The following is a 13,077-nucleotide window of genomic DNA, read 5'->3' on the forward strand; positions in this document are numbered from 1 at the left end:
AATTTGAATAGAGTGGAATGGAAGACCACACCAACAAGGTGGCATTTGAATGTGGCCTAAACACTATCTGGAAGGAAAGCACTGCCCGTAAGAGGAATGTCAAGTGCCTGGGATGTCAGGGGCCTGTGGATGGCCGGTATGAATGTCCAACGAAATGCCCTCTGGCTAGTGAGGCTGGAGAGGAGAACATGAGGGTGAGAAAGGCAGAGGTGAGTTTGAACAGGTAATAGGGAGCCAGAGCAAGGCCAAGGAGAGAAAGAGAAAGCTGGATTTTACCCCGAGTTGGGGAACCTTAATGGGTTTTTTCCTCACTTTTACTAAGAAGCAAAAGTAACCTGTTAGGGTAATGTTTTATGACTAAGGAATGCTTCTTAGGGCCCAGGAACCACATGCCCAGGCTGCTCATAAGGTACATGGGTCCAAGAGCAGTAGAATCAGGACATCTTAAGGGAAGGACTAAGTGTGGCAGTCACTGGAGGAGACAACCTGACTTGTTAAATTTGCTGGAATTCCTCTGGTAGAAAGTCTTTGTCCAAATACTAGAGAGATGAAAAATGGTGGGGGTTTTTGCTTACCTGAAGGCCTACTGTTTTCTTGGTCTCGTTATTCATGGCACTCACTGGGCTAATTACAGCTGCGGGAGGAGCGGTGACCGGCCAGGGCCAGGTGGACAGTGGCGCTCTCCTCCCTCTGACCCTGTGAGCCTCGGGGGAATTGGGCGAGGCTGTGGCCTGGGCACACACCCCTGCCTGGGGCTTGCAGACTGCCCTCCCCTGGACTGCCCGTGGGCTTATAAACATTCAAGCTGAGGCTCTGGACAAACTCCTCAGCAGGACACGCTTGTATGCTAGTGTCCCTGCGGTCCTTCTTCACAAGCGGGGCAGCTTGTGACGGGATTTTAAGATGGACTGAAGCACTTCAGGAGCCTTAGCTGAACTACGAGAAAGGGGAGCAGCCGGGGGCCCTGGCGCCGGCGCCGGAGTCAGTGTTTGTGACTGTGCTGTGCAAAGGGATCTGACGACATTAAGATGATTATTTTAAAACTGCCTACTTCACAGAAGGATCTGAGGCAGCCAGATTAAGATACTGCATATGTCCTACCAGCTGGATCCCCGCATAGGGCAGGAGCGCTCTCCATGCTGTCTTTGGTCCCGATCACAGTAAAACACCTTAGTTTTACTTATTGGGCCTGTTTAAGCCACATAATACAGATGATGTGTGCAATTAATATTTAATTGGAGGTGCAATTTAAATACGAACATGCTAGTTTTTTAAAGGGACAAGCAGCAACTGCTCCCCTGCCTCGGACAGGCACTAGGGCTTGACCGTAGAGGCCGTGCGCCAGAGAGTGCTTCTGAATCCTCATTCGAGTCCCAGTGATGGTACCTCAGTGTTTCCAGGGAAACTGAGGACCTGAGGGAGGAGACTACCCAAGTGTAGTCTACCCTTGGGTGAGGTTTCCTAGGGAAGGAGATGGGGATTTATCAGACTTTATTATAGGCCTTAGAAATCCAAAAGAGGGCAGCCAGGGTGGCTCAGCAGTTCAGCGCCGCCTTCAGCCCAGGGCGTGATCCTGGGGTCCCGGGATCGAGTCCCACATTGGGCTCCCTGCATGGAGCCTGCTCCTCCCTCTGCCTGTGTCTCTGCCTCACTCTCTCTCTCTCTGTGCTTCTCGTGAATAAATAAAATCTTTAAAAAATAAATTAAGTAAAAAGACTTTGTGGGGGATCCCTGGGTGGCTCAGTGGTTTATTTATTTATTTATTTTTTTGGTTCAGTGGTTTAGAGCTGCCTTCGGCCCAGGGCGTGATTCTGGAGACCCGGGGTTGAGTCCCACATCGGGCTTCCTGCATGGAGCCTGCTTCTCCCTCTGTGTCTCTGCCTCTCTCTCTCTCTGTCTCTCTCATGAATAAATAAATAAAATCTTAAAAAAAAAAAGAAATCCAGAAGAATTAGCTCAATAATTTTAGCTCTCCCCAGTTGAGTGAGATATAGAGAATAGTTTATTCTTCCAGGGTATTAAATTATACGGGGGTTTTCCTCTCTCCCCAAATTATTACACCTTTCAAAATAAACCCTCAAAATGTACCTGACTTGCTTACTCCTAAGTGGTAAACTTTAAACTGTTAGTGTTTATAATCGGGAGAGGTCTGCTAAAGCCTTGTACCTATTATCAGCTGCTAGTCTATGTTCCAGTTTTGTTACAGCTGTTACTGTTAACGGCCGTATAAAGTTGTTTGTTTGTTTTTTGCACTTTAATATTCGCAACCACTTTGAGTTAAGGATTAGTGTTTTATAGGTGAGGAATCCTACCCAGACAAGTTTAAAGACTTTTCTAAAGTCACCCAGCTCATAAATGGCAAGAGCTTGGATTCAAACCTCTATTACACCCTTAGCCCATAGCTCTTCTAGCTACTAACCTACCCACCTCTTGACTTAGCCAGTCTGTGCTGAAACCGTGCCTATTCCAGAGTTACCGATGCATTCTCCACCGGCAGTCTTCTCCTTGGGGGAGTTAGCTCCACGCTCTCAGTCGTTTCTAACGGCACCTCTCTGGAATGGCTCAGTCGGCTGTGTGTTTCACTTAACACTTCTAACCCTGGAGTGCGTTTTCCCACCTTCCTCCCAGCACTGTGACCTATACAGAAACAAAGGGTTGCAGGGTGAGAGAGACTTCTTGTTTTGAAGCACCCTTCTTCAGACAGTAAACGCACGAACCAGTTCCCTATATTCCACTCTTGCAAAAAAAGTCCCCTAAGCCCCAAAGTAGAACAATGGGATTACTTTGGGAAGTAGGGAAAATGAGATCCAAAATCAGATCTGAACTGCCAGGCTGGGCGAGAAGATGCCATCACAGGAGAAAGTTGTGATCTTTGGATTCAAACACTGTCCTTGATCATTCTTCAAACCTAATACTACCACAAATTTAGTCCAATTCTTTTTTGTGGGAAAGTTGTTGTAAATGACTTCAGAGCTTTGGTGTGGTAAACCCAGAGGACTTCAGTAAAGGTAGGAAAAGAGAATTTAGAACCATGATTAAATTATGAGGATAGAATTGCTACTGGAAGGTATCTAAAGAAACAGCTTTTGGGGGGTATGAAATCTGTTATCTTGATTTATATCGGTGTCCTCTTTCAGAGAATACCATTTTTCTCCTGCCACATAGAATAAAGCCATCTTGCTGCTGTTCCAGCACAGGAAAAGCCATCAACCAAGTCCATAAACAAATGGGCATAGGGTACATTTTTTTTTTCTAATAAATATTTAGAGAAGCGGGTCCACATTTCACTTGTGGGGGCCACCGTTTGCCAGCCTCTGCCTTAGACTGAAAGGAAAATGCTGACTATCAAGAGTTTTGTGGGAAGAAACAGTTTAATTTGCTTTTCTAGGAGGTAAATTATTAATGGGTCCACATTCTAACATACACAAAAGAGGCTACAGAGGTTTCTAAGAAAGCGGTGGCGTTCCTCGATGAGGTCAGATGAGCTGCATGAAGCCAGTCCCTGAGACCTGCCTCTGTGGAATGGGTGCTGCGGCCCTGGGCAGGCCACCGGGTGACAGCTGCAGCCTCGCTGGAGAGTTGCTCACCTTCCACTGGAAGCCAGGGGTTTCACCTGTTTCTCTTCTGCCCTGCAGGCTTGTTCCTCATCCTGGGTTTGATACTCTACCCTGCTGGCTGGGGCTGCCAGAAGGCCGTAGGCTACTGTGGGCCCTACGCATCGGCCTACAAACCCGGAGACTGCTCCTTGGGCTGGGCCTTCTACACCGCCATCGGAGGCACAGTACTCACCTTCATCTGTGCAGTCTTCTCTGCACAAGCAGAAATTGCCACCTCCAGTGACAAAGTACAGGAAGAAATCGAAGAGGGGAAAAACCTTATCTGCCTCCTTTAGTTCAGAAGAGACACAAATGCCATTTTCATCCTGTGTAACCTTCTGAAAGAGCACCCCTCTGGTTTCTTCGAGTGAGTCAAGTGAAGAACTGGCCTTTATCTACCAAAGCCTACATTCCACAGCCCCAGGCCTTCACAGGACCAATGAGCGGCCATGTCCAGCCGAGTGACTGCACCCGGGCCACAGTGCCAGCTGTCAGAGATGGAATGCGAAACTACTGCATGCACCCTGACACGTAGTTGACAAGTCTGACCCCATCTTCTCCCAGGGACCATGAAGGATAATGATCTAAACCATTAAGGCAGCCGTTCCTCTCCAAGCAGGAAACTGTGAGCTTGACTTGCAGGCTGTTTTGAGATGTGTCTCTGCCGTAAGGCTGCGTGCCAGTAGGCATCACTGCCTCAGAATGATGTTTCGGGGTTGGTGTTTTCATCTCCTGTTAGTGCTTCCAGGTTGTCTCAGAGGCTAAAATGAAAACTGCATACTTCCTGGGGGTAGGATATGTGCTCGAGGCTGTAATAGGACACCGCCTCTTGCTTAGCCCACCAGATCAGTGTGGAATCCTGTTGTGCGACTTATCCTAGGCTGAATTCCAGGGTAGGGTTGGATCGGTTGAATTGTCCCTCCAAGATTTTAGAAACCCAAGTAAGGAAAGAATAAGGACCTCTATGATCAGGAGAATAAAAGAAAATCCTGCTAGTGAAGACTTCCATTCCACTGTCTAGCAGTCAGGCCCGCACCAGTACCGGCTCAGTCTCCTCTTCCAATGGAGATCCCCGGTTTTTCTCTCCTGGGGTTAGGATCGAGCTTCAGCTGCCAAAGGAAACCTCGCCCTGTTTCCTCGTTCCAGGAACGGAGGTCTCCAAGCCACGGGTGGCTCGTTCAGATGTTCAGTGGGAGAACTTGCCAGAATCTCAGCACTTGTGGGGAGATCCTTGCCTGCTGTTTGGTAACCATGTGGTAGTCAGCTGTATCTCCCAACCCCAGCAGCAACAGAAAAAAGGGAGCTAGTCATGGGAGTTAAGTTTCCCCAGTTACTAGTATTGTTCCTGAAAGCAGACGGAAAGAACATTAAAATTACTGCAGCGGGTGAGTTGCAACTGGCCTCCATGCCCAGAAAAGCAGACTAGAAATTTAATGCAAAAATGAGAGCTAGACCGAGCTCATAGCACTGGTCTATGCCTGTTTACAAAAAGAGTGGAACACCACTGTTAGGATTCAGGAGCTTATAATCTAGTTTCTATAAATTGCCAAAAAAAAAAAAAGGATTCCAAAAAATGGTACTAGCCACCACCTCACATTTACTTTGGAACGATCTCGGTGGCAAGAGCCCAGCTGGGTATTACCCCAAGCTTCAGACCTGCGCAACGACACCAACTCTCCTTCACAGTTTAAGCAAATGGAGTGGACCTAAGAGATTTACTGAAGAATTAAAAGTATAGGTCTATTTGGGTTTATAAATCTGTTCACTTGAGGGCTTGCCTTGTTTTGAAAGCTTAACAAAGTAATTACTTTGCACCTTCTTTGGCTGAGATATCGTATGCTAAGTGCCATTAGGCAGAGACACCTGATTCAGATTTTACGACACTGCCCCACATGAATCACCTTCAGGCTGAATCTAAAACTATGCCTTGGTGCAAAACAAATAATTGCTTTATATGTAGATGGAATGGAACAAGTCAAGGTTTATTTCCTTGGCCTGTACCACAAACCATTTTATCACACAGATTAAGAGCCAAGGGCAAGAGGGGTGGTGGTGCAGAACCAGGCCTCAATCACTTCACCATTCTTAGACCAAAGTCAGAATAAGCAAGATGTAAGTCCTACAACTTTTTTTGGGAGCAGAGAAGGGGTAAATAGGTATCCCCACAGCAGCCTACTATAGGGGCTCGGGAAACATCAATCCTATCTCTAACACCACACAGGAATAGGTTATGGTAGCTGATGGACAGGGCTCCTGTCGCTATTTTTATGCTCTAACAAAGTCCCAATGCCCACAGTAACTGCTTTTTAAACTTTGGCAGTAATTTTCATTCAAAAAAAGCAGGGGGTCGGGAGGGGGGGATTCCATTCATCCCCAGATTCACTGTTTTTTTTCTGTACAAAATGGAGTATAAAATAAGTGTTAGGAAATTGGTTCTCTAACTCCCCATTTTACAGACAAGTTAAAGTCCCAAGCCCTGAGGATCTTGTGAGCATGTCCATCAACTTAACTACCTGACTGCTCATTGGCTAAGGTGATGGCTTATCTCTAGAACACCCTGATAAACAGTAGTCACAAGTGAAAATGTCACTTCTCTTGCCAGAGTTCACTTGACAGTGTTTTTATTCCATTAGTCTGAATGCTACAGAAGACAAAGCACATGCACACACACATAACCCCAAACCACTAAAAACTACTTAAGCACTGACTGAATAAGCAGAGCGGAGATGGAATTTCTCTAGCAGAGACAGAATAAGTAATGTGGGCCTTTTAAACCTTTAGCCCATTAGCCAGGCTTTGATTGGGAAAGATGAAACCTTAAAATCCTGCTAGTCTACACCAAAACTGTACAGCTGTTTAAAAGCCACTGAATACGAGGAATGTATTAGAAATATGTCAAACAATTGGACTGATTGTTGACCCACATTTTCCTAATATCAATCACCTAATCACCTCAGTCCGAAAATCTAATACATAATATACCTGGACCATTACTACTACCAGAAAAGTCTTATTTATTATTGCCTGCATTTGTGCTTAAAATTTTGTGATGGGCTGGGCTTCTCAATGAACTCCAAGAAGGCATCAATACTTGCTTGGATTCTGTGGAAGTTTTTAAACCTGTGTGCTAATTCAACAATGTTACATTAGTTGTATAAGGGTTTTTGTATAGTTTTCAAACATCTGTGGTGTAATGATCTTTGTTAAACATGTAAAGTACCATAGTCTTTTTTTTAAGTGTAGCATATTTAAAATATATATATGTATATTATACATACACAAGTCTGTGTGAAAGATGTGCAATAACAAAGGTGTATGTATGTTTTGTTTTGGTTTTTTTTTTTTTGGAAACTGGACAGGAGTCAGAACAGGGATTGTTTCTGTTTTGGCAAAGGAGAGTTAAACATTTTTGCCTTCATGGCCTAGCCATTAACCCATAAGAATTTAAATGCTACACAAACCGATGTGAAGAAAAGACTGGTATGAAATCATTTATTCCTGGGTCTAAATTAAAAGAATCACTAGATTTATGTGAAAATGAAGCCAGCACCAGGCCCAGTTAATGCTAGTCTTTCATGTGAAATGTGAAGCTGCCACATTGCCTTTTCTGTTAGTTTGATAACTAGAGTAGCTGGTACATAATCACTGAGGAGCTATTTCTCTAACATGCTTTGATAGACCACATTAATGCTAGACCACTATTTAAGGGCTGATCTCACACCTTCTTAGCCTAAGAGTCTGGCTTAGAACAGACCTCTCTGTGCAATAACATGTGGCCACTAGAAATCCCTGGCCTGCATTTGTATTTGGGCAGCGATGACTCCCAAGGGCCAAGAGAGTTAAAGGCATGACTGGGATTTCTTCTGAGACTGTGGTGAAACTCCTTCCAAGGCTGCGGGGTCATTAGGTGCTTTGGAGGAACTCAGCATCACTTGATATTCAGTAGCCACTTGAGCCAAATAGAAAACTGTATTTACTGCTAATGGACTCAATTTGAGCCTTCAAATTTATGGTTATCCTATTATACTGTAAACTAATACGTTGTTTGTCTAGCATTGATTAGGTTTCTGTGCATATGTATTTCTCACAATGCCCTCTCCTCCCCAGATTGGAATTAAACCAGATTTTGGAAACTCATTCTGATTTTTTCAAGTCTGTTGGTTTCAAGAGAATTACATAATTTTCTCAAGATAAACCCCTAACAGTCAACTTTTATGTTAAACACTAACTTATATGTAATATTAATGATAGGGGAAAAAATGTACAAGTATTTTAGCTATTCCAGTCATTAGTAACATATACTTTGCTACCTTAGGTTAGCTTTAACTTCAAGATTAAGTACATATTTCTTCCTTGGAGAAGCATCAACATAAGTGAAGAAGGGGGAACTCTCAGATATTATACAAGTATTAAAAAGACTTTACAAAGAAATAGGTATAATAATGACAAGGAAAAAAATCAGTTGAAGGGCACAGTCTCTTTCAACAAAAATACTAAAAAGCCAATTATGGAACAGTTGCACATCCACCTTTCCTAAAGGTAATCCTAAAACCTCATCAAGAAGCTTTTTTTAAAAAGATTTTATTTATTCACGAGAGACAGAGACACAGGCAGAGGGAGAAGCAGGCTCCAGGCAGGGAGCCCGACGTGGGACTCGATCCCGGGTCCTCAGGATCACACCCTGGGCCGAAGGCAGGCATTCAACCACTGAACCACCCAGGTGCCCCAAGAAGCAGAATTCTACTTTATAAATTCAAAGAGGACACTAACACTTCTCATAAACAAGCACTTACCTGATAGAATAAACAAAAATGGCTCTTTCAAGGGCCTGTGACAGCAGAAACTGTATTTATGCTTTGGGTTCTAAAGATACCTGACACTTGCTAGGTTTCTAATAGAAACAAAAATTAAAAGCTGACAAAACTGTACAAATCCCGAAAGAAAAAAATTTCAAAAGAAAATATGATCTAAGTAGTCCAAGCAAAATTGGAAATTTTCACTTGCTTTTTCAGCTATTACATCTTTAATCCAGAAGGGAAAGGACCTTGGCTTTACATGTCGGCAGAGGTTGGAAAACCCTCACATGCTCTTCCCATTTCATCCTTAGTTTTTACTTGACAGTTCTGCTGCTCGATCAACTTCCCATGATTGATCTTCCTGAACACTGCATTCAGTTTACTCCTAGCTCCATTAAAGTCTTTCCTTAACATAAAACCACTTAAGAACAGTCTTAACTATCTAAAAATTGGACATCTATTTTAAGCAGGTTATTTCAGTAGTTTCCATTAATTCACTACCTTTTCAACTCTTAAACACTAAAAAATAAGGGCATCAGAGCCAACTTTTAGCATACTCTTCAAAGCAGCAAGAACCAACAATTGTCTTTATTTCAGAGCCCCTATCAGCTCCTTAATCATTTGGCTGAGGCCATCTAGCCTACTACTATCTTTGTCCTTGCAGCTCCTTCCTCACCATGGAGACTTCTGCAAGATAAGTGTTTAAGCCACGAACTGCTCATTTTGCTGAGGTACACAGGATGTAGATAAAAGCATAAATAAATAAGAGGAAGCAGTAAAACCACATGGGAAGGAAAAGTCAATCAAGTAACATGTAGATTAGCAGTTCTTCTGTTTTTTATAGTCAAATATCCTGAAAAATCAAACACCTACAGGCAAGCAATCAACCAAGTGCCTGTGGAGGAAACCACTATGACCTATTCTCAAGAGAAGAAAGCCTGAATAAAAGCAGGTGATGGTGAAGACCATGAGATGAATTAGAGATGCTCTGGAAAAACAATGGACAGTTTGGTGACTAGAAGCTGGGGGATTGGGGGTAGGTGAGGAGAAAAGGAGAGGAAAAAGTCCAGAATGACTCCTGAGTATTTAGCTTGGGTACTGGGTGGAAAGTGATGGTATCACCAACATCAGAAATCCAAGAGGAGGGATCCCTGGGTGGCGTAGCGGTTTAGTGCCTGCCTTTGGCCCAGGGCGTGATCCTGGAGACCCTGGGATCAAATCCCACGTCGGGCTCCCGGTGCATGGAGCCTGCTTCTCCCTCTGCCTATGTCTCTGCCTCTCTCTCTCTCTCTCTCTCTCTATCATAAATAAATTAAAAATTAAAAAAAAAAAAAAAGAAATTCAAGAGGAGCAGAAACAGTATAAAGATGGAAAGGTTCAACTTAGGCTGTCAGAAGTCCTGTGTACAGCCAGGAATATACTGTGCAGAGAAGACCAGGTAAGACAAAGAGATTTAGAAGTCATTAATACGACAGGCAGCAAGAGTTCTTAATTACTGTGTACTTTCTATGTGCACGTACTGTGTGAAGCATTCATTTATTCATCAAAACCTGATGAAGAGAAAAATGATCCTCATGTTACAAGTAAGTAGTAACTTAACTAAACTGAAATAATTTGCGCCAGGTTAAAAAACTAGGAAGTGGCAAAGCTAATCTTCAAAGGCAGGTTTGACACCCAAGTCTATATTCTCAAACACTTAACCTTCCTTCTACCTAAAATGTACATGGTGAAAAGGCCAATACAGACCCTCGGAGAACACCAATGTCTCTGAGTAGTTAGGTCTTCCGGTAAATCTAAGTACAACTCCAGAAAGACCACACCATAGGATGAAGACTGCTCTCTTCTTTGTTTCAGAGAAAGCCTGATAGTTTATCTTACCTTATATGATGACACTCTGTCTCAACTCACTCAATCCTGAAAAGTGCCACTAAAAATTCATCTGGATCTATGACTGTGGTTAAACAAATGATGATTTTGATAGTTATTGTTTTATTGTAAATAATCTTTCATCCAGAGTAAGCAGCTATTTTTTAGCTAGAAAGCCTAATTTCTTTGTACTTAACCTAATAAGGATTTGACTTCAACTAAAGTTTCTCCAAACACACACAAATGCCAATGACCATTTGGTAACGGTACAGTAGGAACTTACCCACACGCTGCAGAGCTAGGCGTTGGTGTGGAGACTTCAAATACACACTGTAATTTTTTTCTTGGCTACCGATTTCTTTTTCATAGGGTCCACTGTCCCTAAAGGATGGATATGAATTATGGATATGAATGTGGAAAGATGGAAAGGGAACAGAGTTGGAGAGAAGTGGTACAACGAGTACCACGGAGTAGAGGCAGCTTCATACACAGTAGTCAGGGGACGTGGGTCTCGCTGCCCCTTCAACACCATTCACTGAATGACTGGGGTAATTTTCTACTTGTTTTATAAAAATGGGGCCAATAATAGAAGCTACATCATAGGTTTGGTGTGAGGACTAAGTAATATATTAAAGCAGGCAGTGTACTCTGGTATAACGTCATCAATAAGGTTGAAAGTTACTAGAAAAAAATTAAGAGGCTGTTCTGTCCAACTAGACTGTCGTTTAAACTTAAAACTTAAACTGTTCTAAAAAATTGTGAGAATAACATAACTTGTCGCTAAAGCCAATCTAATTTTACCGAGAGAGGCTCAGTGGATTGGCTACCGGAGGCCACCATTTCTTTTTCCATCCTAATCCTCTTTAACTTAGTTCTTTCAAAAGTGGAAGGTTTCTCTGAGGATGCAGTATACATGGTCACTCCTATTTAGCAAAACCAAAAAGATAAACAGGTTAGTGTTGACTCAGCCCATCATCTATGGGAAACCAGAATCTAAGAAAACAAACCTTATTATTATTTGTCAAAATCTGGTGGCAAAGGCTTTAGAAAAGGAACATGCAATGTTGGCAGAGTGTGGGTAAAGAGGCTATTTCAGACCAGACTGATAAAATTTTCTGGAGCAATTTAGCAGTGCACATCAAAGGTCTTTAAAAAGATGCTTAGGTTTTGGGCACCTGGCTAGCTCGGTCAGTAGAACATATGACTCTTGATCTTATAAGTTAAAGCCCCATAGTGAAGGTAGAGTTTACTTAAAAAAAAAAAAAAAAAAAAAAAACCTTATGTTTTCATCCAGTAATTTGGCCCCCAAACTTAGGAACAATACATTAAATTATTAATACAGAAACCAGAAAAATCAGAAAATAACAATAGCAATAACAATAGGACTTAGAAAAATATAAACTGAAATCGATAAAATGGCAATAAGTATATAACTATCAATAATTACTTTAAATGTAAACAGTCTGAAGTCTTTTAAGCAAAAAGATTAATCTTTTTATCTTTTAATCAAAAGACTTCAGAGTGGCTGAGTGTCAGATAAAAAAAACAAGACCCAAATTTATGCTGTCTATAAGAGATTCACTTCAATGTAAGATAGACACAGATTGAAAGTGAGGGTATAAAAATATCTTCCATGTAAAAATAAACCAAAAGAAAACTGAAGTAGTAATACTTATATGAAACAGAATAGACTTTAAAATAAAGACAATAAAAATAAATAAATAAATAAAATAAAGACAATAAAAAAAGACATAGAAGGGCATTATATCATGATAAGTGGGTCAATCCAACAAGATGACATAATATTTACAAATAAAATTACGCACCCTACACAAGAGCATCTAAATTTATAAAGCAGATATTAACAGACCTAAAGGGAAAGAAAGACAAAACAATACAATGCAACATGATAATAGTAGAACATCAATGAATAGATCATCCAGACAGAAAATCATTAAGTAAACACTGGCTTTAAACAAAACATTAGACCAGATGAACTTACTGGATATATACAGAGCATTCCCAAAGCAGCAGCAAACATGTTCTTCTCAAGTGCACATGAACCATTCTCCAGGATAGATCATATGTTAAGGTCACAAAAACAATTCTTAATAAATTTAAGAGAACAATTCAATTCATATCAAGCATCTTTTCCAACTACAAGGATATAAAACTAAAAACCAGTTATAAGAATAAAACTGAAAATTCACATGCAACTGTGGACAACCAATGTGCCGATAAGGAAATCAAAGGAGAAATCAAAAATTTATTAAGTTAAACAAAAATGCGAATGCAACACACCAATACAAACATAAAATGACAAACCTTTAGCTAGACTTCTAAAGAAAAAATGAGGGCTCACACAAAATCAGAAGACTTTACAAAGATACCTCAGAAATGCAAAGGATGTTAAGAGACTATTATAAACAATTATATGCAAATAAAATGGACACTCTAGAAGAAATGGATAAATTCCTAGTGACATACAACCTGCCAAGAATGAATCATGAAAAAAATAGAAGATCTGAATAGACTGATTACTAATAAGGAGATTTAATCAGTGACTGAGACCTCCAACAAATCAGTCTAGGACCACCACATGGCTTTATGGGTGAATGCTACCTAACATTCTAAGAATTAGTATCAATCATTCTCAAACTCTTCAAAAAAAACCTAAAAAGTAAAGAATGATTCCAAACTCATTTTATGAGGCCAGCATTACCCTAACAAATATCAAATAAGGACATCACAAGGAAAGAAAATTACAGGACAATGTCCCTGATAAACATAAATGCAGAAGTCATCAAAAAATACTAGGA

The 13,077-nt window shown here is 41.4% G+C and overlaps 1 protein-coding gene across 1 annotated transcript in view; it reads left to right on the forward strand.

Annotated features, from left to right (window-relative positions):
* The window catches only part of LHFPL2 (LHFPL tetraspan subfamily member 2), a 153,751-nt gene extending 146,018 nt beyond the window's left edge, over positions 1-7,733 (forward strand). The window contains exon 5 of the mRNA XM_025438374.3: positions 3,636-7,733. Coding sequence (XP_025294159.3) covers positions 3,636-3,892 — 257 coding nt within the window. The 3' untranslated portion in view covers positions 3,893-7,733. The remainder of the gene's footprint in view (positions 1-3,635) is intronic.
* The last annotated feature ends 5,344 nt before the right edge of the window (positions 7,734-13,077 follow it).

Source organism: Canis lupus, chromosome 3 (genome assembly GCF_003254725.2).
Source record: "Canis lupus dingo isolate Sandy chromosome 3, ASM325472v2, whole genome shotgun sequence".
Taxonomy (NCBI): domain Eukaryota; kingdom Metazoa; phylum Chordata; class Mammalia; order Carnivora; family Canidae; genus Canis; species Canis lupus.